This window comes from Macaca thibetana, chromosome 15, assembly GCF_024542745.1.
Source record: "Macaca thibetana thibetana isolate TM-01 chromosome 15, ASM2454274v1, whole genome shotgun sequence".
NCBI lineage: Eukaryota > Metazoa > Chordata > Mammalia > Primates > Cercopithecidae > Macaca > Macaca thibetana.
The window spans coordinates 41,670,273-41,695,982 of NC_065592.1; the positions used below are offsets into that span (position 1 = coordinate 41,670,273).

Genomic DNA, 25,710 nt, shown 5'->3' on the forward strand with positions numbered 1-25,710 from the left:
GCCTAGCTAGAAAACCTAGAACAAATAAGGTATGCCGTTTGTTTTATTAAGAGGTTTTAAGGCCGGGCACGGTGGCTCACGCTTGTAATCCTAGCACTTTGGGAGGCCGAGGCGGGCGGATCACAAGGTCAGGAGATCGAGACCAGGGTGAAACCCCGTCTCTACTAAAAATACAAAAAAAAAAAAAAAAAATTAGCCGGGCGAGGTGGCGGGCGCCTGTAGTCCCAGCTACTCAGGAGGCTGAGGCTCCAGGAGAATGGCGAGAACCCGGGAGGCGGAGCTTGCAGTGAGCCGAGATCGCGCCACTGCACTCTAGCCTGGGCGGCAGAGTGAGACTCCGTCTCAAAAAAAAAAAGAGGTTTTAAAAATCAGGAATGGGGCCAGGCACTGTGGCTCATGGCTGTAATCCCAGCACTTTGGGAAGCTGAGGCGGGTGGATCACAAGGTTAGGAGATCGAGACCATGGTGAAACCCCGTCTCTACTAAAACTACAAAAATTTGTTGAGTGTGGTGGCACATGTCTGTAATCCCAGCTACTCGGGAGACTGAGGCAGGAGAATGGGGATTGGAGATTGTGCCACTGCACTCCAGCCTGGGCGACAGAGCGAGACTCTGTGTCAAAAAAATAAAATTAAAAAAAAAAATAGAAAAGAAACTGACTGGGTGCGGTGGCAGGAGAATCACTTGAACCCGGGAGGCGGAGGTTACAGTGAGCCGAGATTGCGCCATTGCACTCCACCCTGCACAACAAGAGCGAAACTCTGTCTCAAAAAAAAAAAAAGAAAAGAAAAAAAGAAAAGAAATAATTTGTCCCACATTCTGTGCTAAGAGCTTCACACGTATTATTTTACTTAATTATCAAAACAACTCTAAGGGTAGACAGGTGTAGATCCAGGTTTTGTGGGGATTGGAATTAAACAGTATTAAGGGTCTTCTGATTTTAAAAAAATTACAAAATTATACACAAAATTAGGTACGATGGTTATTTAGAATGACAAAATAAATTATAAATGATAACAAATGAAGGGCGGGCGCGGTGGCTCACACCTGTAATCCCAGCACTTTGGGAGGCCGAGGCAGGCGGATCACGAGGTCAAGAGATCGAGACCACCCTGGCTAACACGGTGAAACCCCGGCTCTACTAAAAATACAAAAAATTAGCCGGGCGTGGTGGCAGGTGCCTGCAGTCCCAGCTACTTGGGAGGCTGAGGCAGGAGAATGGCTTGAACCCGGGAGGCAGAGCTTGCAGTGAGCCGAGATTGCGCTACTGCACTCCAGCCTGGGCGACAGAGAGAGACTCTGTCTCAAAAAAAAGAAAAAACCAAACAAAAAACGAAAAAACAAAACAAAACAAAAAAACAAATGAAGAGCTCTCTGGCATTTAGGAGAAATGCTCCCTGGTTGCAACTTTACACCTGTTAGACTACAAATCCCAGCGACCCATGCAAGTGAACATAAATTTCATTAGCTTCACCGTAAAGCTGTCTGGCGGCGGGTGGGGGGTGGGTGGGGAGAAGTGTTATTATCTCCATTTTTAGGTTGAGTAAATCACTCAATATTGCAGAGTGGGAATCTGAAAATTATGCAAAGAGACTCCAGAGCCCTCGCCTTTACCCCCAACGTGCTTCTTGTCAGGATCACTGAGTGCACACGAGGGTCTCGCTAACGATGGCTGAGGGGGGAGACGATGAAGAGGAGGGGCTGAACAAAGGGCAAGAGAAAGGCAGAATGAAGCTCCTAAAGAGAAATGGACGGAATTGGGCTCCGCAGCCCTAATGGAGAAACGCGCCTTAGGAAGGAAGGGGAGAAGTTTAAGGGGAAACAGGTAAAATGAGGCAGAAGTTGAGCGAGTTAGTCAAACCCTAAATTCTTTATTTACAAAACAGCCGGGCACGGTGGCTCTCGCCTGTAATTCCAGCACTTTGGGAGGCCGAGGCAGGAGAATCGCTTGAGGCCAGGAGTTCAAGACACCCCCCTCTGCAAAAAACTGTTTAAAAATTAGCCAGGTGTGGTAGTGCGCAGTTGCGGTCTCAGCTACTCGGGAGACTGAGGCGGGAGGATGGCTTGAGCCCGGGAGGCGGAGACTGCAGTGAGCTCTGATCTCGCGCCACTGCACTCCAGCCTGGGTGACAGACCCAGACCGTCTCTAAAAATAATAATAGCAATAACAAAATAAAAATAAACAAATGTAATGCACCCAACTACGCCCCGGGAGTGGCACTAGGTTTCCGCAGCGCAGCGGCTGCGCCTGGGCGCCCCAAGCAACGCGACCAGCGCTGTCAGGAGGCGAATGGGAGCCAGGACAGAGCTGGGGAGGCCACTGCGGTCAGGCGAGGGATAAGAAGGCCGTCTGCGGCGTCATTGACGGGGCTGAAGGAACACCGGGGAGAAGAGTGGCAGACAGCTCCGGAGCCGCACTGCCCGGGCGGCGCCGAAGTGGGGCCTCCCAGCGGTGTTCCTTTCAGCCAATGGCCGCGAGATGCGCCGTCCGACGGTGCCCCGCGCGGCACAGGGAGGGAACAAGCAGCCCATGGGGTGCCAGAAAGCGCCATCTTTCTAGGTGACTATGCGAACTACCAGGGAAGCGTAGCCAGGGACAGGCTACGGTTAACCTCAGTGCCGCCACTACTTTAACCTGAAGCCAGGCAGCACTGCCGCCCTCAGTAAAGATGGCTAACTGGCGCAGAGAAAAAGCCGGAAGCAACCGGGCCTTGCGGGGAGCCGAGTGAGCGCCGCGGGGGCGTGGCCTGGCGGTGGAGGGGCGTGGCCATCCGCTGTAAGCTGGGCTTGCGGTCTTTCAGTCGCACGCACCGCACCCAGTCCCGACCCTGTGGCGTACTGGGGGCGGGTCCGCCGCCGGCCCCGCCCCCGCCCAGGTGTCTCCCTTTGGGAAGCTGCCCGCCGAGTCTCCGAGATTTGTCCCTGGTGGTCCCGTGGACTCCTCGTCCCTCCGCGGTCTCCGGCTGGCAGCGATGGAGGGCGCCGGGGAGAACGCCCCGGAGTCCAGCTCCTCTGTCCCTGGGTCCGACGAGTCTGCCAGGGACCCACAGGCGCTGCCTCTGGAGGAAGAATCGGGGGACTGCGCCCGGTCCCTGGAGGCCAAGAAACTCTGTGGGTATTTAAGTAAGTTCGGCGGCAAAGGGCCCATCCGGGGCTGGAAATCCCGCTGGTTCTTCTACGACGAAAGGAAATGTCAACTGTATTATTCGCGGACCGCGCAGGATGCTAATCCCTTGGATAGCATCGACCTCTCCAGTGCAGTGTTTGACTGCAAGGCGGACGGTGAGGAGGGGATCTTCGAAATCAAGACTCCCAGCCGGGTTATGACCCTGAAGGTAAATTCCTGGAAGGACTTTCTCCTTCCCAGCGGCGTGAGGTCCCCTTTTGGCAGGGCACGGCTGGGCGCGAGTGTGTGGTGGACACAGTAAATTGATTGGAACTGTCGTCACCGACGTGTTCAAAGAACTTTGTGCTTTGCAAAGTGCATTCCCACCCATTTCCTCATTGGGTTCCCACAAGGCAGGGACGACAGACCCATTTTACGGATCAAGAAACTGAGTTAGAGGGAGATGAAAGGACTGGCCCGAGGTCATGCATCTAGAGAGTGGGGTAGCTTGGAATCCCGTAGTCTTTCTACCTCTCAGACCTCTCAGTGCTGAATCAAAACTTTTACTTTTGGGTGTGCCTGACAGTGCAGTTACCTTAACTTTCTTACCTGGGACCTAAGGAAGTCAAAATATGGTCTTTGCAATCCTCTCTCAAGGCCAGGATTCTGATTCCCGTTTCTTGATGTTTTGGCCAAGGTCAGTAAATGCTGAGAAGAGATTGGCAGGGATTGGTAAGATAAACACTTAGGTTTCACTAGTCAACCTAGATTGTTCATCTAGGCATGCCTAAACCTGTTTTCCTATCAGCAGCAAGGGGTAGGTTTTGTTTTATCGTCACGTTTAACTGAGAAAGCCTGAAGCAGTAGAAAGGCCACATTCTCTGAAATCAGACAGGCTTGGATTCAAATTGTACATTTGCTACTTACTAGCTGTGTGACCTTGGACAAGTTGCTTTACCTCTCAGAACCTAGGTGGTTTGTAAGCATTTGACACATCACAGGCATGTACAAATTGTTGAATTAATTTCATCACCTAGAATACAGCCTGGTACCTAGTGGGGTACTTAATAATTTTTTGTTGAATAAACACACGTGCACACACAAGGTGATGGAACCAAGGTCAGAGTGCTCATGTCAAGAGGAGGTGTCTCATAATTTAATTGGAAAGACAGATCTGGGCTAAGTGTTCTATGGGCATCAGAGAAGAATGTGCCAGGAGATAGCCTTCCCCACCCCATCCCCATCTTTCCACCCCTCCAACCCCACCTCCAGCTAAGTGGGTATCTGTGGATGCCCCCGGGTTCAGTTCCCCTTTACTGACTGGGATGGCTGGTGACCAGGCTGGGGCACTTGGTTAAAATAATGAAACTCAGGAATCCCTGGCCAGGGAAGGCATTTACGAGGTCATGTGGTTCCTGGGTCTATGTGTCTCTTCCACAGGTTGACTGCTGTATAGAGGGTCTCCAACACATGGTCTTTATAATACTATTCCATTGTTCCTGGCTCTGCGCTAGGCTCTGGGGTGTGGAGCTAAAGCACCTCTGCCCCTGGTTCTCAGACAGCTTAAAGTCTGGTGGGAGAGACTGGTGGAGAACCTGCATGAACCCTAAAATATTCTGTAGAGACACTGTGGTAAGTCTCTGCAAGAAGGTGTGGTGACAGGAGGAGTCATTTCCACCGAGTGGAAGGGGCTAGCCTAAAAAGCATCTGGAGGAGGGACACACCCGAGGCTTCAGAAAAGAAATAGGTGGCAAGCAGACAAGAGGGAGAAAGGTATTCCAGGCCAAGAGAGCACGTGAGCAAACGTAGGGAACCGTGATACAGCCCCGAGTGTCCAGGCAAATCACATGAGCCAGAAAGACAGAGGGGCCCAAATGATGGAGTTGAAGAGCAGAGCCTGAAGGCGAGTTAGGCCAAGTAGCAAAAGCCCAGTCTGACTATTGGGTAGAGAAGAAACTAAGGGAAGGGCAAGGCTGGTACTCAGGGAGCCCATCAGAAGGTGATCAGGAGAGAGTGACAGCTGAACTAGATCTGTGGCTGTGGGGAGGGGGACAATGGAGGTGGCTCGGGATAGTAGGGAAGTAGAATGGGGGAGATGTCAGGAGTGGCTGGAGTAACTGGCTGACTGCCTGGTTGGGTCAGTCACTGACAGGAGGAAACTCAGGATGAGGAGCCTGTGGAACATCCAGGTACATGTCCCCTGCAGGAGACTCTCAAGTTCCAAGGGGCCAGGGACCATGTGTGTTGGCTCACCCCTGTATTCAGTGCCTAGCACCATCTCTGACACATATGTCAGTGCTTAGTATACCCTTGTCAAATGAATTAATAAAATGGGGTATTTGGGTTTGGCTGGAGCTCATCAGCATTAAGGTCATGGGGAAAACCTGGGAGGTGCTGTGGTCTCTCTGGGAGAGTGTATGGAAAGAGAACACTGGTGGGCATCATGTGTCCTATTGGTACCTGCATGACAGCCTGACGGTTTCTTTCACAGACCACCCCCCACCCCCACCCCGGCACAGTGCACACCAGTGAGCCCCTGAGACCGTGAGCTTGCCTCTGTTGCCATGTAGCCTGCTGCTATTCTCATGCGGCCTTGATTGCAGGCAGCTCTGTGAGAATCCCCACCCATGCCCGGTGAGCTGTCCATCTTCTGCAGCCCACCTCAACTGATCTCAGGCCTTCTTTATGAAGCCACTAATCTCCTGGCCATAAAATCCAACTTATAGACCAGGGTTTTGGGACCAGTTCTATCACCACATGCCTGGGCGACTTCAGAGGTTTAGTTTCTCCATCTATAGAAAGGGCTCCTGCCTTGCCTCCCTCCTGAAGAATCCAGGAGTTACTGGATGTGAAAGTGGATGCTTGGACCAGCCACCAGCCAGTGCTGGGAGACTAATGACCAGCATTTACCAAGAACTTGTTTGGAGGGCCAGAGCACCTGGAAGGTGCCACCATGTCGTCACCATGTACATGTGGCTTTCCAGTCCCCATTCATATCCATGATTCCGGTGCATCCCCAAGGCAAGAAGGATTACTCCCATTCCACAAAAGGCAGCAAAGACTTGGAGATGTCACACAGGTGAGATACTGTCTCACCTGCGAGATAGTGATGGTACCAGGACCCCACCCAAATCAGAATTCAGGGCACCTCCCCTCTCTCACAGCACCTCCAAATTCCTCTATCCAGTGAGCACATTTTGAGCACCTACTGTGTGTCAGGGACTGTGTGATACCCTTGTCTCATTTCATCCTCATCATTGCCCTATGCAATGAGTCTTATTGTCACCAGAGTACAGATGAGGAAACTGAGGCCCAGAGCAGCTAAGGAACCTCTGAGTGGGAGATCAGAGCCTGATGATCTTCTGTGGCCAGGAAGCATACATACCTACAGTGACCCTTTTTTTTTTTTTTCCTGGGAAAGAGAGCATTCCTAAGCCTCCCACAACCTTCCCCTCTTCCCACACCCAGTGCCACCCTGCAGGCACAGGGCCTTGCCAACTAATCCTTGTGCTTCTCAGGCCGCCACCAAGCAAGTGATGCTGTACTGGCTGCAGCAGCTGCAGATGAAGCGCTGGGAGTTCCACAACAGCCCGCCAGCACCTCCCGCCGCCCCTGATGCCGCCCTGGCTGGGAATGGGCCCGCCCTGCACCTCGAGCTAGGTACCCAATGGGCTACCCTCCTGCCTGCACACCCAGGGCTCTGGTGATTAAGCCTTTACCCTCCTGTTGGGAGTGAGCGGGAGGAGCCCTCTGCTAAGGAAGCAGAGAGCCAGGGATATGACTCAGGATTAGTTAGGGCAAGAATCTGGGCTGAGGCCAGGCTGCCTGGGTTCAAATCCTAGTCCTATATAATTTTAGGCAAGTTGTTTAGCCTTTCTGAGCTTGTTTCCTTCCCCATAAGATGAGGTTTATAAATTATCCCTACTTCTTAGGGATGTTATGAGGATTAAATGAATTCATATACCTAAAATGGTTAGAACAATGCCTGCACATGGTCAGAACCCAATAAAAGTGAGCTATTATTACGATGACTCAAGAAATCAAACTTTCACAGAATTGCCGTGAGGAGGGTTAATAAGAAAATGCAATGTTGTAGATTTGTGTCATGAGTTGGGTAGATCAGCGATTTTTTTTTTTTTTTTTTTTGAGATGGAGTCTCGCTCTGTTGCCCAGGCTGGAGAGCGATGGCACAATCTCAGCTCTCTGCAACCTCCACCTCCCAGGTTTAAGCAGTTCTCTGCCTCAGCCTCTGAAGTAGCTGCGATTACAGGCACGTGCCACCACGCCCAGCTAATTTTTGTATTTTTAGTAAATACAGGGTTTCACCATCTTGGCCAGGCTGGTCTTGAACTCCTGATCTCGTGATCCACCCACCTGAGCCTCCCAAAGTGCTGGGATTAAAGCCTGAGCCGCCACGCCCGACCAGATCAATGATTTTTATCGCTGGTGTTCCCATAAGATAGGATCCTTTCCTCCAAGATGACTCACGAATCAAGTTTCTTGATCCCAAATCCTGTATCATCCCAACGTGGAGGAGTCAGGAGACCACACCCTCCCACTCCCATGCTGCAGCCAGGAACATGATTGGCAGGTTTTAGGATCAGTATGGACCACCTCACAGCTGCCCCTGCAAGAACATGGAAAATCAGGCCCCAGTACAAAGCCACAGAGTGTCTAAAGTGCTGCATGTTCAGTTGACAGGGAGGCCAAATAGGCAAGGGCAGGACTTGTTACAAGGTACCCCCAGACCTCTGTACCTGGGTGCTTTGCATGTCCAAAGCTGAATACATCTGCCCCAACCCTTCTTCTCGTTTTCCTTCCCTCCTCTCGGTAGATTTCCCGCCGTGTACCCACTAGGAGTTGCCTTCCACCCTTCCTCAATTCCAGCCAGTGAGTCCAGTCAATCACTGTGCTGGCCATTTTTGCCCTCTGACCCACACATCAGACTCAGGTCTTTCTCGCCACCACTGCCCAGGTCAGACCTCATCTCTCAAAGTCACAGCAGTCTCCTCCCCAGTGTCCCCATGTGGAGGCCTGTGCCAGAACCCTTCCCCTTCTCTGCAGCCTGAGTGAGCTTTCTTAAATGAGAACCTGAACCCGTCACTGCCATCCAAGGCCACCCCCAACCCCACTCCTGTGCTCAGGGCTTATCCCTCCTGATCTCACCTCTGCCTGCTTCCCCAGTCGCCGCCTTGGGCTTGATGCTTCGGCAGAGTCTCTGCTCTCTCTCTCCTTTGCCTGGCAAGTTCTTGCTTATTCTCTATGGCCAAGCTCCAGCATTGCCTCCTCCTCTTGCCAGCCTCCTCCTGGAAGCCTTCTCAGACTTTGTCAGCTGGATTCTTTCTGGGCCCTCAACACTTTTTTCACACACTTCAAGGGAGACCTGTTCCATTGTGTTCTATTAATAATTACCCCTGTCCTTGTCCATCTCCACCCATTCCCCTTAAGGGTGGGGACCTTTTTTTTTTGTTGCCTGTATCACCTCCCTGGTGTCCTGCCTGGCACATTGGATATTTGTGGAGTGAATGTGTAAGGCAATACACTAAACCTTATAATTAAATGAGGAAAGGAATGTAAACCCCTTAGCATAACCTCAGGCACATAGTAAGTGCTCAATACATGGGAGTTGTCTTAATAATCTTGTTATTCTATGTGTATATGTCTGTGCATAGAATACACTCATACTATTACTATCATAATAGTATATATACAAACATATATATGCTATCACTATTATAATAACTGTTCCTTTCATTCTTAATAATCATTAGGAATTTCTTTGGAGTTTCTTTTGAAGGGTTTCTTTGCTTCTGCATTCTCCTCCAGCCCCCACTCCCCATCTGCCAGGGAGCCAGACAACCCTGGTTTTGTAGAAAACTGCAGCCTGGGTTGATGCCGCTGCAAAGGTCAGCGTCAGACTAGAGGCCAGGAGAAACCTCTGCAATAATAGAATTCCTGCGTGTCTTAACTGAAATTTGAAGAAGCAGATTGTGGAAGCATGGCTCTGGGATCCTTAGCCCTCTTCTGCTGTGGCGAACCTGTTGCAGGTTCTTTAATTCTGTGGCTTTGCTTCAGCACACATGGTGGGCCTCTTCCAGGCCAGCCCCTGCTGTGGGCATTGGAGAAGGGGATGGAGTTGCTGTGATGACCTGGGTTCCAGTCTCCCGAGGAGGATGCTGCCTGAGACTCAGGAAGTAGGGACGTGAGCTTCTCTTGAAGCCTTTCCTCGCCTTGCAGCAAGCCTGCACTCTCCTCCCAGACCCAGGGCCTGGCATAACCTTCCTAGCCCACCTAGAAAGATGTTTCTGGTGTCTTGGGCAAGTCAGCAAGGCCTGGATTAGCCATGTGGAGCAGGCTGCCCCACCTCGCCCGCCTCCACCCTTCCTGAGGAAGCAGCGGCCCACTCCAGGGCCGTTGAAAACCTCCTGACCCATGTCTGACTTTGAGTCAGAGATTCCTGGTAAAAAGTGTCTTGTCACTGCTCTTGAGCAATCTGCAAGGCATGTTCTCTCCTGCTTTTAAGCATTTACAACTTCATTTTATACTTTACCTAAACAACGGTCTCTGCAGAGCCAAGAAAGATCAAAGGGAACCCACGAGATTTATAATAATAAGAATAGCAAGTTGCCACAGTAAGCTACAGTTTACAAAGGACCTGCATAAATGTGTACCATCCTGAAATATGCCTGCTGCCCCAACACTTTACATGCATCATCTTATTTAATCCTCACAATAATTTTATAGGGTAGTTACTGCTGTTTCCATTTCATAGACCAGGAAACTAAGGCTCAGAGGTCAAGAGACCTGTCCTGAGTCATGTAGTAAGAAAATGTCGGCCGGGTGCGGTGGCTCAAGCCTGTAATCCCAGCACTTTGGGAGGCCGAGGCGGGTGGATCACGAGGTCAGGAGATCGAGACTATCCTGGCTAACATGGTGAAACCCCGTCTCTACTAAAAATACAAAAAACTAGCCGGGCATGGTGGCGGGCGCCTGTAGTCTCAGCTACTTGGGAGGCTGAGGCGGGAGAATGGCGTGAACCCGGGAGGCGGAGCTTGCAGTGAGCCGAGATCACGCCACTGCACTCCAGCCTGGGAGACACAGCGAGACTCCGTCTCAAAAAAAAAAAAAAAAAGAAAATGTCAGTGCTGAAATTCACACCCCAGGCTGCAGAGACTCATAACCTGCCCTCCCAAAGCGGAGGGGCAGCCAGGCACTTATCCAGGGCCCTCTAGGGAGGCAGTGATCTCCTGGGCCAGGCCCTTTCTTTGTCTAGGCAGTGACTTCTTCCCAGTGGACGTGGGGCAACCGTCAGAGCTTACGCAAAAGGAGAATTACAAATAAATGCTGCTGAAAATCCTCTGTGTGGTCACTCACGGAGGGCATTTCTCCAGGGTGCCCCAGACTACAGTCTCAGGTCATTGATTCTGCCTCTTGCGGGAAGTGCTGGTCTCTGTTGGGACATCGCCATCATGTGCCGCCCGTGCCTTGCACACTCCTTTGCACTGGGGGCTTGTGCCTTCTTGGGTAGCCCCTCCTGTCTTAGACGACCTGCTTGTTAGAAAGGCTGCTCTGATAAGCCACGCGGTTTAGTGGGAAAAGCAAAAGTGGGGACTGTGTTTGAGTCTATAACGGTGTCGCATGCTAGCTTTGACTTTGGCCACAAAACTCACGCTCTCTGAGTGGCTATTTCCTCATTGGTAAAACCCACCAGGATGGCAACCCCCAGGACTTGGCTCTATGTAGTCTCAGAGTTGATCTAGGGCCATGGGTGGCACTTACAAGAAAACAGATATTAGCAGTTAGGGAAGTACTGCTAAGATATCAAAATCTTAGAAAAACTGTTAAGTTTTTTTGGTTTGCTTTGAATGAAAGAGAATAAGATGGTTAAAGTATTGATAAATAAGAAAATTTTATTTATTTTGAATCAGCTCAGAGTGTGGCTTACCGGCTACTTTGAAAGATGTGAGTCCAACAATATAGGGCTTTATGGCTTTTTTTTTTTTTTTTTTTTTTTTGAGACAGAGGCTCGCTCTGTTGCCCAGGCTGGAGTTCAGTGGCACGATCTCTGCTCACAGCAAGCTCTGCCTCCTGGGTTCAAACAAGTCTCCTGCCTCAGCGTCCCAAGTAGCTGGGACTACAGGCACGTGCCACCACGTCTGGCTAACTTTTTTGTGTTTTTAGTAGAGATGGGGTTTCACCATGTTAGCTGGGATGGTCTCAATCTCCTCACCTTGTGACCCACCCGCCTTGGCCTCCCAAAGTGCTGGGATTACAGGCGTGAGCCACCGCTCCCGGCCCGGCTTTATGGCTTTTTAAACATTTTTGTATACATTAACTCTGAAGGAGACAAGGTAGAGAGTATCCTTCTTGTTTTTGTTTGTTTGTTAGGTTTTGTTTTGTTTTTTTTTTTTTTTTGAGACGGAGTCTTGCCTTGTCACCCAGGCTGCTGGAGTGCAGTGGCGTGATCTCTGCTCACTGCAACTTCCGCCTCCCAGGTTGGAGCGATTATCCTGCCTCAGCCTCCGGAGTAGCTGGGATTACAGGCACATGTCACCATGCCCAGTTTATTTTTGTATTTTTAGTAGAGACGGGTTTTCCCATGTTGGCCAGGCTGATCTTGAACTCCTGACCTCAGGTGATCGGCCCACCTTGGCCTCCCAAAGTACTGGGATTACAGGCATAAACCACCGCACCTGGCCCTTGTTTTTTGTTTTGTTTGTTTGTTTGTTTTAAGTGATTTGCAACCAGGTCACAGCACCCTCCCCACAGAAACAGGGCCCGGCTACATATCTTCTACCCAAAGCCAGGTTTGGTTCTTCAGCCCCCTGCTCAAACCCCTGGGGGCTCTGGTTTCCATCGTGATGAGATCCAGCCACTTACCCACACCCGCTTCTATTTGGCCTTCCCCACCCCATCTCCCCAGGCTTCCTCCCCGCAAACTCAGTTCTGGGTCTGAAACCCGTTGCCTGTATGCTCTGCACAGAAAGAGCCTTCCTGGTTCCTCCTGCAGGTTCCAATCAACCCCAGTCCTTAAGGCCCAGCTGCAGTGCCCCTCCTCCAGGAAGTTTTCCCTCACCTGGATTGGAAAGACTCGGTCTCCACCTCCCAGAACTGCCCCAACCCAGCACCTGGGGTTCCCCGGGTGTGTACTTCTTCCCCTTCCCTACTCCTTAGGCTGTGAGTTTCTGCTTTGATTCTTCTCTTTCTCCAGCCATACTCACAAGCCTCAGGGTGAACACCCAGTCTGTGTTTGGTGAGAGGATTCATGGAAGGGAGGACCTCAAAGATGTGGCATTTGAGGAGAGTGCTGGCCTGCCTGCCAGATCTGACGGAGCCTGTTAGGAATTTACAAATATACTGTCTGTTGTTGTTTGAACTACTGCAAAGTTTCTTTTAGGTAGGTTGAACAGCTTCCCCTGGCCCCCATCATTATATTTAATATTTTTATACCCACACCCTTTTTGCAGATATAGTGCATAAACAAATCTCCACTCCTAAATATTTCAATCTCCCAGTAAGAGGGTTCCAAGTGGAAAGTGTCTGCTGCCCTGGTAGGTCTCAGGGGCTGTCTAATCAAGCTTATACCAACCCGTAAGTGGTCCTGGCTCTTTTCTCTTTTTTCTAACACTTAAAGTTAATTTCTAAATATTTCACCTCCCCTCTCTTATACTTCGGATAATTTCCTTGGCCTTGAAAGCTTGCTTAACATTAAACATCTTGAAGTCATTCACTGTAGAAGAATCACTGTTTACACAGAACATTTGGAACACTAAAAAGAAAAAGAACCTATAATCCTATAGCCCAGAGGCAGCCAGTATTAACCTTATGTTATGATCTCCTGCCTGCCTTTTACTTAAACATGTTTCAGATCATATAGTAATATAAAATGCCCTACTTTGTTTTTTGGTACTCAGTAATGTGACCCTAATATTTGCCTGTGTTTTAAAAATCTCTGTATAAACATCTATTTTTGATAAATACATATTCTTTTTCTGTTTATAAAGTAACCCATGTTTACGTAGAAAATTTGGAAAAAACAGTAAAATACAGTGAGAATAGCCTGCTCACTGCAAATCCCATCACGCAGCTGAAACCACTATTAAGATTGCGGAGTATAGTGCTTGGGAGCACAAGGGCCAAGAATATTAGATTCTGCTCAGTCATCACAGTATTAAACATCTTCACGATGCATAGAACACACCACCTTACCGCCTCCCAGCAATCTCCAAGATTCTCTACACTGGGAGAGAGAAAAAGCCCAGAAATGGTGCTGGGATTGGAAATAATTTTACAGAGAAGCCTGTCCCTGCCTTTTAAATCACTTACTCAAAGTTATTTTCCTAAAATTGTAATTAATATTTGAAATTAGATTATTTAATTCCAAAAAAAAAAAAGATTGCGGAGTATATTTCTTTGAGACTTTTTCTGTACAATTGAGATAATACTATAACGCCAATTTTTTATTTTTTTATTTTTTTATTTTTTTTATTTTTTTGAGACAAGATCTTGCTTTGTTGCCCAGGCTGGAGTGCAGTGGCACCATCTCACCTCACTACAACCTCCACCTCCTGGGCTCAAGCGATCCACCCACCTCAGCCTCCTGAGTAGCTGGGACTACAGGCATGCACCACCACACTGGGCTAATTTTTCTGTTTTTTGTAGAGATGGGGTTTTGCCATGTTGCCCAGATGGTCTCAAATTTTCGGCTCAAGTGACCCACCTGGCTCAGCCTTCCAAAGTGGTGGGATTACAGGTGTGAGCCATAGCACCTAGCCTTCCAGGTTTTTTTAATCTGGCTTTTTCCACTTAATATCATATTCCATACAAGTTTCCCTGTTTATAAGTATTTATTCACATAGTTTTTGAATGATTAATATTCTATTATATGAAGACATTCTGATATACTTAACCTATTCCCAAGTTAGATCTTTTCCAACTTTGAGGCTATTGTGACAATGCTAGAATGAACCTCTTGGCACATTAAGTTTTGTCTGCACTTCCATCTTTAGGATGAACTCTCAGATGTAGAATTAACTGTAGGTCTGCATTTTTTTTTCTTTTTTTTTTCTTTTTTTTTTGTTTGAGCTGGAGTTTCGCTCTTGTTGCGCAGGCTGGAGTGCAATGGCTCCATCGAGGCTCACTGCAACCTCCGCCTCCTGGGTTCAAGTGATTCTCCTGCCTCAGCCTCCCAAGTAGCTGGGATTACAAGCATGCGTCACCACGCCTGGCTAATTTTGTGTTTTTAGTAGAGACAGGGTTTCTTCATGTTGGTCAGGCTGGTCTCTAACTACCCACCTCAGGTGATCCGCCCGCCTCCGCCTCCCAAAGTGCTGGGATTGCAGGCATGAGCCACCATGCCCAGCTAGGTCTGCATATTTTTAAGGGGTTTGCAGGAGGGCTGTACCAGCAAAATGCATCATTTTACTGGCTGCAGAACATTTTGTGAAAAGCCTATTTTGCTGCTGTTAACCTACAGGGAAGGCCTGCGTGCCCCTGCAACTCTCCAACTCCAGGCTGTTCCCAGTCAGGGCTGCACCCATAGCATCCCACCTGACCTGTCTTTCCAAGTACAGTGACCCGGCTGATTGATTTCCCTTTCCTTTGTTCCCAGGGCAAGAAGAAGCAGAGCTGGAGGAGTTCCTGTGCCCTGTGAAAACACCCCCTGGGCTAGTGGGTGTGGCAGCTGCCTTGCAGCCCTTCCCTGCCCTTCAGAATATTTCACTCAAGCACCTGGGAACTGAAATACAGTAAGTGCCAGAGGGACTGAGGGGCCAGCCAAGCTACAGGCAGCCCCTTCGGTGGAGCTCAACCCACTATGATTCTCCTGCAGGGAGGTGGGCCCCGGGAGAGGGTTATGGGCTTTCTTTTCTTTTCTTTTCTTTTCTTTTTCTTTTCTTTTCTTTTCTTTTCTTTTCTTTTTTGAGACGGAGTCTCACTCTGTCGCCCAGGCTGGAGTGCAGTGGCCGGATCTCAGCTCACTGCAAGCTCCGCCTCCCGGGTTTACGCCATTCTCCTGCCTCAGCCTCCCCAGTAGCTGGGACTACAGGCGCCCGCTACCTCGCCCGGCTAGTTTTTTGTATTTTTTAGTAGAGACGGGGTTTCACCATGTAGGCCAGGATGGTCTCGATCTCCTGACCTCGTGATCCGGCCGTCTCGGCCTCCCAAAGTGCTGGGATTACAGGCTTGAGCCACCGCGCCCGGCCTTTATTTTCAATTAATCACATCATCACTTTAAAATGTTACAATTGGCCGGGTGCGGTGGCTCATGCCTATAACCCCAGCACTTTGAGAGGCTGAGGCGGGCAGATCACCAGAGGTCAGGAGTTCGAGACCAGCCTGGCCAACATAGCAAAACCCCATCTCTACTAAAAATACAAAAATTAACCAGGCATGGTGGCAGGTGCCTATAATCCCAGCTACTCAGGAGGCTGAGGCAGGAGAATCACTTGAACCCAGGAGGCAGAGGTTGCAGTGGGCCGAGATCGCGCCATTGCACTCCAGCCTGGGTGACAAGAGCAAGACTCTCTCTCAAAAAAAAAACCAAAAAACCAAAAACAAACAAACAAAAAAATTCATTGTTCTGATTGGAAAAGTAGTACATGTTCATTATAGGAAATCAGAAACATCTGGAAGGGTATAAAAAATTACTCACTGGACAAGGTGGCTCACAGCCTATAGTCCCAGCTTCTAGGGAGGCTGAAGCAGGAGAATCACTTGGTTATAAATAAAGTATTTTTTTAATTATCCATGATCCTATCACCCAGACAAATACTCTTAGCATTTGGTATATTTCTTTCCTCTACGTTTTCTATATACATATTGCATAAATGAGATCATATTGAATGTGATGTAGTGATGGCTTCACAAATGTCTATATATGTCAAAAGCATCAATTTACTCATTTTTAACTTGTGCAATTTATTGTGTCAATCATATCTCAACTACTTTTTTATTTAATAATATATTATATATATACCTTACTATTGTCAGAGTTTGTTTTAGATAATATCTAAGAAGGTAGCAGTATGGGCCAGACGTGGTGGTTCACGCCTGTAATCGCAACACTTTGGGAGGCCAAGGCAGGAGGATCACTTGAGGCCAGGAGTTCAAAACCAGCCTGGGCAACTTATGAGGCCCTGCCTCTACAATAAGTAAAGTGAAAAGTTAGCTAGGCATAGTGGCGTGTGACTGTAATCCCAGGCCCACGAAGTCAAGGCTGCAGTAAGCCATGATCATACCACCATATCCTAGCCTGAGCAACAGAGTGAGACCCTGTCTCAAAAAAAAAAAAAAAAAAAAAGGGCAACAGTGTGGCCTGGATTTTGGAAGCAAACTGCCTGGGTTTGTATCCTGGCTCCATCAGTCATGGCTGTGTTGCTGTTGGCAAGTTGTTTCTCAGTGCTTTGCTTACCATGTTATTAAATGTAAATACAACAGCACTTGCCTTACAAGCTTAGCATGGTAATTAAAGGGGTTAATGCATGCAGACTGCTTTAGAACTGTGCTTGGCAGTCTTAAGCATGCAATACATATTAGCTGCTGCTACTATTGTTACTCTAGTTGAAGGGGTGGAAACTTTCAGGAATTCAAACTATATCCAATAGTGATCCTGTTTGGGTGTTTCTTTTCTTTTCTTTTTTTTTTTTTTTGAGATGGAGTCTTGCACTGTCACCCAGGCTGGTGTGCAGTGGCGCGATCTCGGCTCACCACAACCTCTGCCTCTCAGGTTCAAGTGATTCTCCTGCCTCTGCCTCCATAGTAGCTAGGATTACAGGCACCTGCCACCACGGCCAGCTAACTTTTTGTATTTTTAGTAGAGATGGGATTTCACTATGTTGGCCAGGCTGGTCTCAAACTCCTGACCTCGTGATCTGCCCACCTCGGCCTCCCAAAGTGCTGGGATTACAGAGGTGAGCCACCACGCCCAGCCTGGGCATTTATTTTCTGTGTGGACTTCAGATGAACTTAGAGCTCTTAGAAGGCAAAATAGATTGCTCACGGGACTTGGATTAGGGACCCCTGGTTCTGTGTGACTCGGGCAGAGTATTTCCCTCTGCTGGCGTCAGTGTCTGAATTTGCTTGAGTGACTAGGAGGGTGGTGACGTCCTTTCCAGGAGAGAATCAGGTTTTAGGGAAAAGATGATGAGTGTTCTTTGAGGTCTGCTGGCTGGAGATAGAGCTACCCTGAAGGCATTTGGATGAATGACCTGGAGCCCAGGAGAGAGATCTAAGCTCGAGGGAGAGGCTTGACAGGTATAGGGCATGGTTGAGCCCCACAGGGTGAGCGGACATGGAGGGCACCCTGCAGGAGATCATCTGTTGGGAAGACCTACAGGGAACTGGGTGCATTGGGAGCATGCTGGTAGAGAGGGCCTGAGAAGTCCAGCTATCCAGCCAGCATGTACCCAGGGAAGTCTCACCAATATTAAGCCTAGTCCATGCCTGATAGAGGCCACGGCAGCAGAAGCGGAACATAGAAAATGCAGAGACCAAGAAAGGAAGGAAGCTTCAGAGGGTCATAGAGCAACTTCCCTCCTGTAACTTGTCATAGCCACAGAAGATGCCAGGCTACTTTGCAAGAGAAGTGCCCTGGGATGCTGAAAGCTCCAGATAACTTGGTGAGATGAGAGCTGCCTTTGTGTCCTACACCCCTTTGCTCTGGCTGGTCTTGGAACTCACTGTTGGTGCTTCCATGAACCCAGGTCATACTCAGGGAAGGGGGTAGGGAGCTTCCTGAGCACTGTGTTGGGTGCTTTATGCTCTCAAGTTGTCTGGACAAACCTGTGAAGTGTTGTCATCACATGGTTAAGTTCTCAAACCATGGAGTTAGTCATCCAGGGCTGCTGGGCCCCACCACCTACTTGCTCTGCAGTTTTGATTACTTATTCTCTTCGAATCTCAGTTCTCTCTGCCCAGTGTGGGGAGAATAGTATTTACTTCACTGGTCTTGGGAGGATTAAGTGAGTGGAATGCATCATAGTGTTTCGCTTAGAACTTGAGCCGTGGAAGGGTCCATCCAGTGTTCATTATGGATATGTTCGGCATCCCCATTGCAGATGAAGAAACTGAGACTCAGGGACGATAACTGGCTTGCCCAAGATTATCCTTTCAGAACAAGTCTTTAGGACCACCACTCCCATGCTGGCCAGGCCTTGCAGGCCTGGAATTAAACCTAAACAGAAAATGGTCCATGAACTGCTCCAAGCAAAGTTGATAAATTTACGAAATGGAGACAGCTCTTCCAAGCATAGTGGTTTAACTGGGTGGTGACCAGCCGGACTATTTCAGAAGGTAGCAAGCTCCCCGTTCCCAGAGGAGATGTGTGCTAGGGCTTAGAAGGCCTTTTGCTGCCTTTAAGTTGTGGTTTCTGTGCTTTCCCACACCCCAGGGAGGACTGCTTATCAGACCCAGGACGTGTCAGGGAGGGAGCAGTTCCTGGTTAAAGTGTGGCAGTAGTAATGGTTACCCTACCTAGCCAGTGCCTCTAGCTATAGGGATGTGGCCCTGTGTCCCTTTCCAACTCATGTGACTTGTGGTTTGTGAAATCCATGTAACAGGGCTCAGCACAGGACCCAGCATAAAGTGATGCTCAGTAAATAGTAGTGCCTATCATGATCATCATGATTCTCTTCAATGAAACTACATTCTTGTATTCTCAGATGGGGAAAGCAAGACTGGGAAAGGGAAGTCCCTAGGCCAAGGAGTCAGGGGCTCCCCTTATAACAGGACCGCTTAGTAATTACAGCAAAAGATCAGGTATTGGGAGTGCTGAGTTCTGATTTCCTCTCTGCTCTTAATTCAACTGATGAATTTTTCCTTCCATCACTCAGCTGTACTATCCATGAAAGCATAATCTCAGTATTTTCTTATTCTGGGCCCAACTATACAACACACACACACACACACACACACACACACACCCCTGGATCTTGTTTTAAACTAAGTTAGAGATCAATAGAGGTTCTTTGAAAAGAGCAACAAAGTTGACAAACCTTTAGCTAGGCAGACTGAGAAAAGAGAGAAGACTCAAATTAGTAAAGTCAGGAACAAAAGAGAGCATTGCTACCAACCTTACAGAAACAAAAAGGATTATATGGGAATACTGTGAACAACTATGTGCCAACAAATTTGATAACTTAGATGAAAATAGACAAATTCCTAGAAAGGCACATTTACTAAAATATACTCAGGAAGAAAATCTGAAAAGACCTAATTACATAGTAGAGATTGAATTAGTTAAATAAATAAATAAATACCATGAAGAAAAACTCAGGACCAAATGACTTTACTGGTGAAGTCCACCAAATATTTAAAGAAAAATTAATACAAATTCTTCACAGATTCTTCCAAAATACAGAAGAGGAGGGGGCATATCCCAACTCATTTCATAAGACTGATATTATTCTGATACCAAAACCAAAGACATCATAAGAAAAATACAGACCAATATCGCTTATGAAGGCAGATGTAAAAATTCTCAACAAAATACTAGCGAACTGAATTCAGCAGCGTATAAAAAGGATTAATCCACGATAAAGTAGGATTTATCTTAGGAATGCATGGTTGGTTTCACATCTGAAATTCAATTTATGTAATACACTACATTAATAAGATAAAGGTGAAAAACCACATCATTTCAGTGGACTGAGAAAAAGCATTTGACAATATTCAACACCTCTTTGTGATGAAACCACTCACAAAGACTGGAAAGGGCCAGGCGCTGTGGCTCTTGCCTATAAACCCGGAACTTTGGGAGGACGAGGTGGAAGGATCGGTTGAGGCCAGGAGTTTGAGACCAGCCTACAAAATATTGTAGTGAACCCGTCTCTACAAAAAATTACCTGGGTGTGGTGGCACACACCTGTAGTCCCACCTACTGTGTAGGCTGACGTGGAAGGATCACTTGAGCCCAGGAGGTCAAGACTGCAGTAAGCTATGAGCATGCCACTACACTTCAGCCTGGGTGACAGAGTGAGACACCGTCTCTAAATAATAATTTTAAAAATAAATAAATAATTTTTTTTAAAAGTCTAGAAGGAGGCCAGGCACAGTGGCTCACACCTGTAATCCCAGCACTTTGGGAGGCCAAGGTGGGTGGATCAATTGAGGTCAGGAGTTTGAGACCAGTCTGGCCAATATGGTGAAACCCTGTCTCTACTAAAAATACAAATATTAGCCAGCCATGGTGGTGCAGGCCTGTAGTCCCAGCTACTCGGGAGGCTGAGGCAGGAGAATTGCTTGAACCCAGGAGGCGGAGGTTGTACCACTGCACTCCAGTCTGGGCGACAGAGCAACTCTGTCTCAGGAAAAAAAAAAAAAAAAAAAAAAACGAGTAGAAGGAAACTTCCCCAGCTTGAAAAAGGGAATCAATGAAAACTGCAAAGCTAACATACTTAATGGTAAAAGACTGAATATTTGCCCCCTAAAATCAGGAATAAGACAAGGATTTTCACTCCGGCTGTTTTTATTCAACATTGTTCTGGAGGCTTTAGCCAGACCAATTAGGCAAGACCATGAAATTAGGCATCCAGATTGGGAAGGAAAAAAGTAAAACTATCTTTATTTGCAGTTGACATGATATTTGTTTACAGAAAATCCTAAGAACTATTAGAGCTAAGAAATTAGTTCAGCAAGATTGCAGGATTCAAGATCAAAATAGAAATATCAGTTGTATTTCTATACACCTGTAATAAACAACAAAAAAAATTACAAAAACATTCCATAACAATATTAGAAAAAGAATGAAATATTTAGGAATAAATTTGACATAATAATGCAAAATGTATGCTCTGAAAACACCAAACATTGTTTTAAAAAAAAAGCTTAAATAGTTAGAAAGATACCTCATATTCATGGATCAAAATACTTAATATTTCTAGGCTGCACGGGGGCTCACACCTGTAATCCCGACACTTTAGGAGGCCAAGGTGGGCCGATCACTTGAGGTCAGGAGTTCAAGACCAGCCTCGCTAATGTGGTAAAACCCCGTCTCTACTAAAAATACAAAAATTAGCTGGGCCTGGTGGAACATGCCTGTAATCCCAGCTACTTGGGAGGCTGAGGCAGGAGAATTGCTTGAACCCAGGAGGTGGAGGCTTCAGTGAGCCAAGATCACACCACTGCACTCCAGCCTGGGCAACAGAGTGAGACTCTGTCTCAAAAAAAGAAAGAAAGAAAAAAAAAGACTTAATATTGTTAACCTGTTAATCTGACAATACTTCCCAAATAGATCTACAGATTCAATATAATCCCCATCAAAATTCTGGTGGCTTCCTTACAGAAATCAACAAGTTGAACCTAAAATTCAAGATCCTAGAAATTCAAGAGCCCCAGAGTACCCAAAATAATCTTGAAGAATAAAAAAAGTTTGCCCCATCTCTACTAAAAATACAAAAACATTAGCCGGCATGGTGGCGTGCACCTGTAATCCCAGCTACGTGGGAGGCTGAGGCAGGAGGATCGCTTGAATCCAGGAGGTGGAGGTTGCAGTGAGCCGAGATCATGCCACTGCACTCCAGCTTGGGTGACAGAACAAGACTCTGTCTCAAAAAAAAAAAAAAAGAAAAAAAAAGTTCGAAGACGCACTCTTCCCAATATCAACACTACTACAAAGCTATAGTAATCCAGACACTGTGGTGCTGTTGTAAGGATAGATGTGTAGATCAATGGAATAGAATTCAGAGGCCAGAAATAAATCAAAGCATCTACGTCAACTGATTTTCAACAAGCTTGCCAAGACCATTTAATAGGGGCAAGAATAGTCTTTTCAACAAATGGGTCTGAAACAAATTGGATATTAACATACGAAAGAATGAAGTTGGTTGGACCCCATCCTCACGATACACAAAATTAATTCAAATTGGGTAAAAGAGCTGAATGTAAAACTCTTAGAAGGAAACAAAAGCATAATCTTTGGATTAGGCAATGATTTCTTAGATATGAAACCAAAAGCTTAAACAATCAAATAAAAATAAGCCAGGTGCGATGGCCCAGGCCTTTAATCCCAGCACTTTGGGAGGCCAAGGCAGGTGGATCACTTGAGGTCAGGAGTTCAAGACCAGCCTGGCCTGCATGGCAAAACCCCACCTCTACAAAAAATACAAAAATTCGACAGGCACAGTGGCGGGTGCCTGTAATCCCAGCTACCCAGGAGGCTGAAATGGGACAACCACTTGAACCTGGGAGGTGGAGGTTGCAGTGAGCTGAGATTATGCAATCCACTAGGATGGCCATGATCAGAGACAGTAAGAAGTATTGATAACAAGTATTGGTGAGGGTGTGGAGAAATTGAAGCCCTCATACCCTGCTGTTGGGAATATAAAATGGTACAGCTGCTTTGGAAAACAATTTGGCAGTCCCTTAAAATGGTTAAACATAAAGTTACCATATGATGCAGAAATTTCATTCCTAGTTATATCCCCAAGAAAAATGAAAACATATCCACGCAAAAACTTGTACACAAATATTCATAGCAGCACAACTCTGTGACTGTACCAAAATCCATTGAGTTGTACACTTAACTTTTTTAATTTTAATTTTTGATTTTTTGAGACAGAGTCTCACTCTGTCGCCCATACTGGAGTGCAGTGGTGCAATCTTGGCTCACTGCACCCTCTGCCTCCTGGGTTCAAGCAGTTCTCCTGCCTCACCCTCCTGTGTAGCTGGGATTACAGGCACTCACCACCACACCTGGCTAACTTTTATATTTTTAGTAGAGACGGGGATTCACCACATTGGCCAGGTTGGTCTCAAACTCCTAACCTCAGGTGATCCGCCTGCCTTGACCTCCCAAAGTGTTAGGATTACAGGCATGAGCCACCACACCCAAGTGAATTGTACACTTTAAATAGGTGAATTGTATGGTTTGTGATTTCTATTTCAATAAGGCTGTCATGTATGTATGTGTGTGTATATATATATATATTTAGTTTGATTGGAACGTGTAGGTCCTGTTGGGAAAGGGCCAGAGAAGAAGAAGCAAATCTTGAGCTATGATTATGTGCCTGACCATCATGTTCTGCACTTATGTGAATTATTTCGTTTAATTTGTGGAAGGAAACAGCCTTGATTTCTCAGTAAAGGGAAGGCATCTTTTAATAATCAAGGTCTAACAAGTTCAACAAATAATCACCCAGACATTCCAGTTACGTTGAACAGTGTTTAACCTCTGCTGTTTTGGGAGTCATATATTTCTATTTATTCAGCAATTCCTTCAGAAATTTTACTCTACATATTTAACATATTTAAGTCTTTTTTTTTTTTTTTTTTTTTTTTTTTTTTTTTTTTTTTTTTTGAGATGGAGTTTCGCTCTTGTTGCCCAGGCTGGAATGCAATGGCACAATCTTGGCTGATTACCACTCTGCCTCCTGGGTTCAAGTGATTCTCCTGCCTCAGCCTCCTGAGTAGCTGGGATTACAGGCATGTGCCACCATGCCTGGCTAATTTTATATTTTCAGTGGAGACGGAGTTTCTCCATGTTGGTCAGGCTGGTCTCGAACTCCTGACCTCAGGTGATCCGCCCACCTTGGCCTCCCAAAGTGCTGGGATTACAGGTGTGAGCCACCGTGCCCAGCCAACTTTAAGTCTTAAAGCTGATGAAAGTATCTCAGCTTTTCTCTTAAACAGCCATAAGGACATCAAAACTTCCGTGAAACCAAGTCTTCCTTGTGTTTGTCGCCCAGTTTTTTAGTTCTGTCTTGGTTCACTCCCCTAATTAAACGTTATTTGTTTAAACATAAACAGATGTTATTTGTTTGGGGTTTTTTGTTTATTTTTTTTACAGTTGACGTTTGCTTAGATTTATCCTTATGTCTTCCTATTTCTTTGCTTCCAGTTCCTTCTTGCATACAGAATTTCTTTGGGGATCATTTTTATTCATCTTCAAGAACTTCCTCTAGAAGTTCCTTTAGTGGGTAACTGTTGGTGGTAAACTCAGCTTTTCTTTGTCTGAAAAAGTATTTCACTCTCACTCTTGAAAGTTACGCAGGGAATAAAATTCTCAGCACATTGACTATCTTATTCTGGTGTCTTATTGCTTCCATTATTGCTGTAGTGAAGTTGGCTAATGGTCTAGTTGTCATTCCTTTGCAAATCACCTGTCTGGCTACTTTAAAAATTCTCTTTGTCTTTGACATGGATTCTTCTTAATTTATCCTGCTTAGAATAGGAATTTATCCTGCTTAGAATAGGTGTGCCTCTCGAATCTAAAGATTTCTATCAGCCATTGTCTCCTTGTTTGTTGCCTCTCCCCATTTTCTTTTCTTTTCTTTTTTTCTTTCTTTCTTTCTTTCTCTCTTTCTTTCTTTCTCTCTTTCTCTCTTTCTCTCTTTCTCTCTTTCTCTTTCTTTCATTCTTTTCTGTCTGTCTTTCTGTCTGTCCATCTCTCTGTCTGTCTCTCTTTCTCTCTTTCTTTCTTTTGACGGAATCTCGCTCTGTCGCCCAGGCTGGAGTGCAGTGGCGCAATCTTGGCTCACTGCAAGCTCTGCCTCCCAGGTTCACGCCATTCTCCTGCCTCAGCCTCCCAAGTAGCTGGGACTATAGGCGCCCGCTGCCATGCCCAGCTATTTTTTTGCATTTTTTAGTAGAGACGGGGTTTCACCGTGTTAGCCAGGATGGTCTCGATCTCCTGACCTTGTGATCCGCCCACCTCGGCCTCCCAAAGTGCTGGGATTATAGGCGTGAGCCACCGCGCCCGACCTGCCTGTTCTTTCTTTTGCAAGCTCTAATTAAACATGTATTAGGACCCATGGTGTTCCCCATGCGGTCTAAGAACCAGCAGCATCAGCATCACCTGGGGGCCTATTACAAAAGTAAATTCTTTACCCCAGACCTACTGAATTAACATCTCTGTGGGTAAGACCAAGAATCTCTTTTTACCATGATCTCCTGGTGATTCTTAAGCACATTTGAAGTTTGAGAAACACCCTACAGCTGAACTATTTCATTCTACTCTCTGTATCTCTTAACCTGTGTTGTATTTGTTATATCTAATTCCTTACTGACTGCTGGGTAATTTATTTATTATAGATCTTTCAGTTCACCAGTTTTTTTTCCATTGTGTCTAATCTTCTGTTTAATCGTTGGGTTTTATAGTTATATAAAATATATATTTATATATTAAGATTACACTTTACATTTTTATAAATTCTGATTCTTTCTCAAATATGCCTATTTTTATATTCCTTATTCTGTGATTCCATGTTGTACTTCTTAGTTTAATATAGTTATTTTATAATCATTATCTAATAATGCCAATATTTGAAGTCCTTGTAGCTTCATAATTCCAATATGTGAAGTCTTAATTATGCTGTTTGCTGTTGTTCTGCCTTTCATTCACAGCGTCTTGTTTCCTGGTGTGTTTAGTAATGTTATATTAACAGCTAGAGAGCCTTCACCCAGAATTTCCTTGTGTCACTTTTGCCAACAGACATTTTTAAAAAAATCTCTTCACAGAGGGTATGGACCTTTAAGAGCCCCAGCTTTACGTAGGTATCTTTGGGTCCAAAGAGAATTGAGATACCTACATAAAGCTGGGGGTCTTGAAGTTCCGTACCCTCTGTGGACCCAAGAATTTATGTCCAAGACCTTGTTTTCTTTCCTCCCTT

General features: G+C 46.5%; 1 protein-coding gene across 2 annotated transcripts in view; it reads left to right on the forward strand.

Annotated features, from left to right (window-relative positions):
* The first annotated feature begins 2,485 nt into the window (after window positions 1-2,485).
* Window positions 2,486-25,710, forward strand: part of TBC1D2 (TBC1 domain family member 2) — a 62,506-nt gene continuing 39,281 nt past the window's right edge. Inside the window, exons 1-3 of one of the 2 annotated variants that reach the window (XM_050762095.1) lie at window positions 2,486-3,335; window positions 6,625-6,766; window positions 14,718-14,853. In XM_050762095.1, the coding sequence (XP_050618052.1) occupies window positions 2,973-3,335; window positions 6,625-6,766; window positions 14,718-14,853 (641 nt within the window). In that variant the 5' untranslated portion in view covers window positions 2,486-2,972. The remainder of the gene's footprint in view (window positions 3,336-6,624; window positions 6,767-14,717; window positions 14,854-25,710) is intronic. The other variant, XM_050762093.1, reaches the window with a different exon arrangement.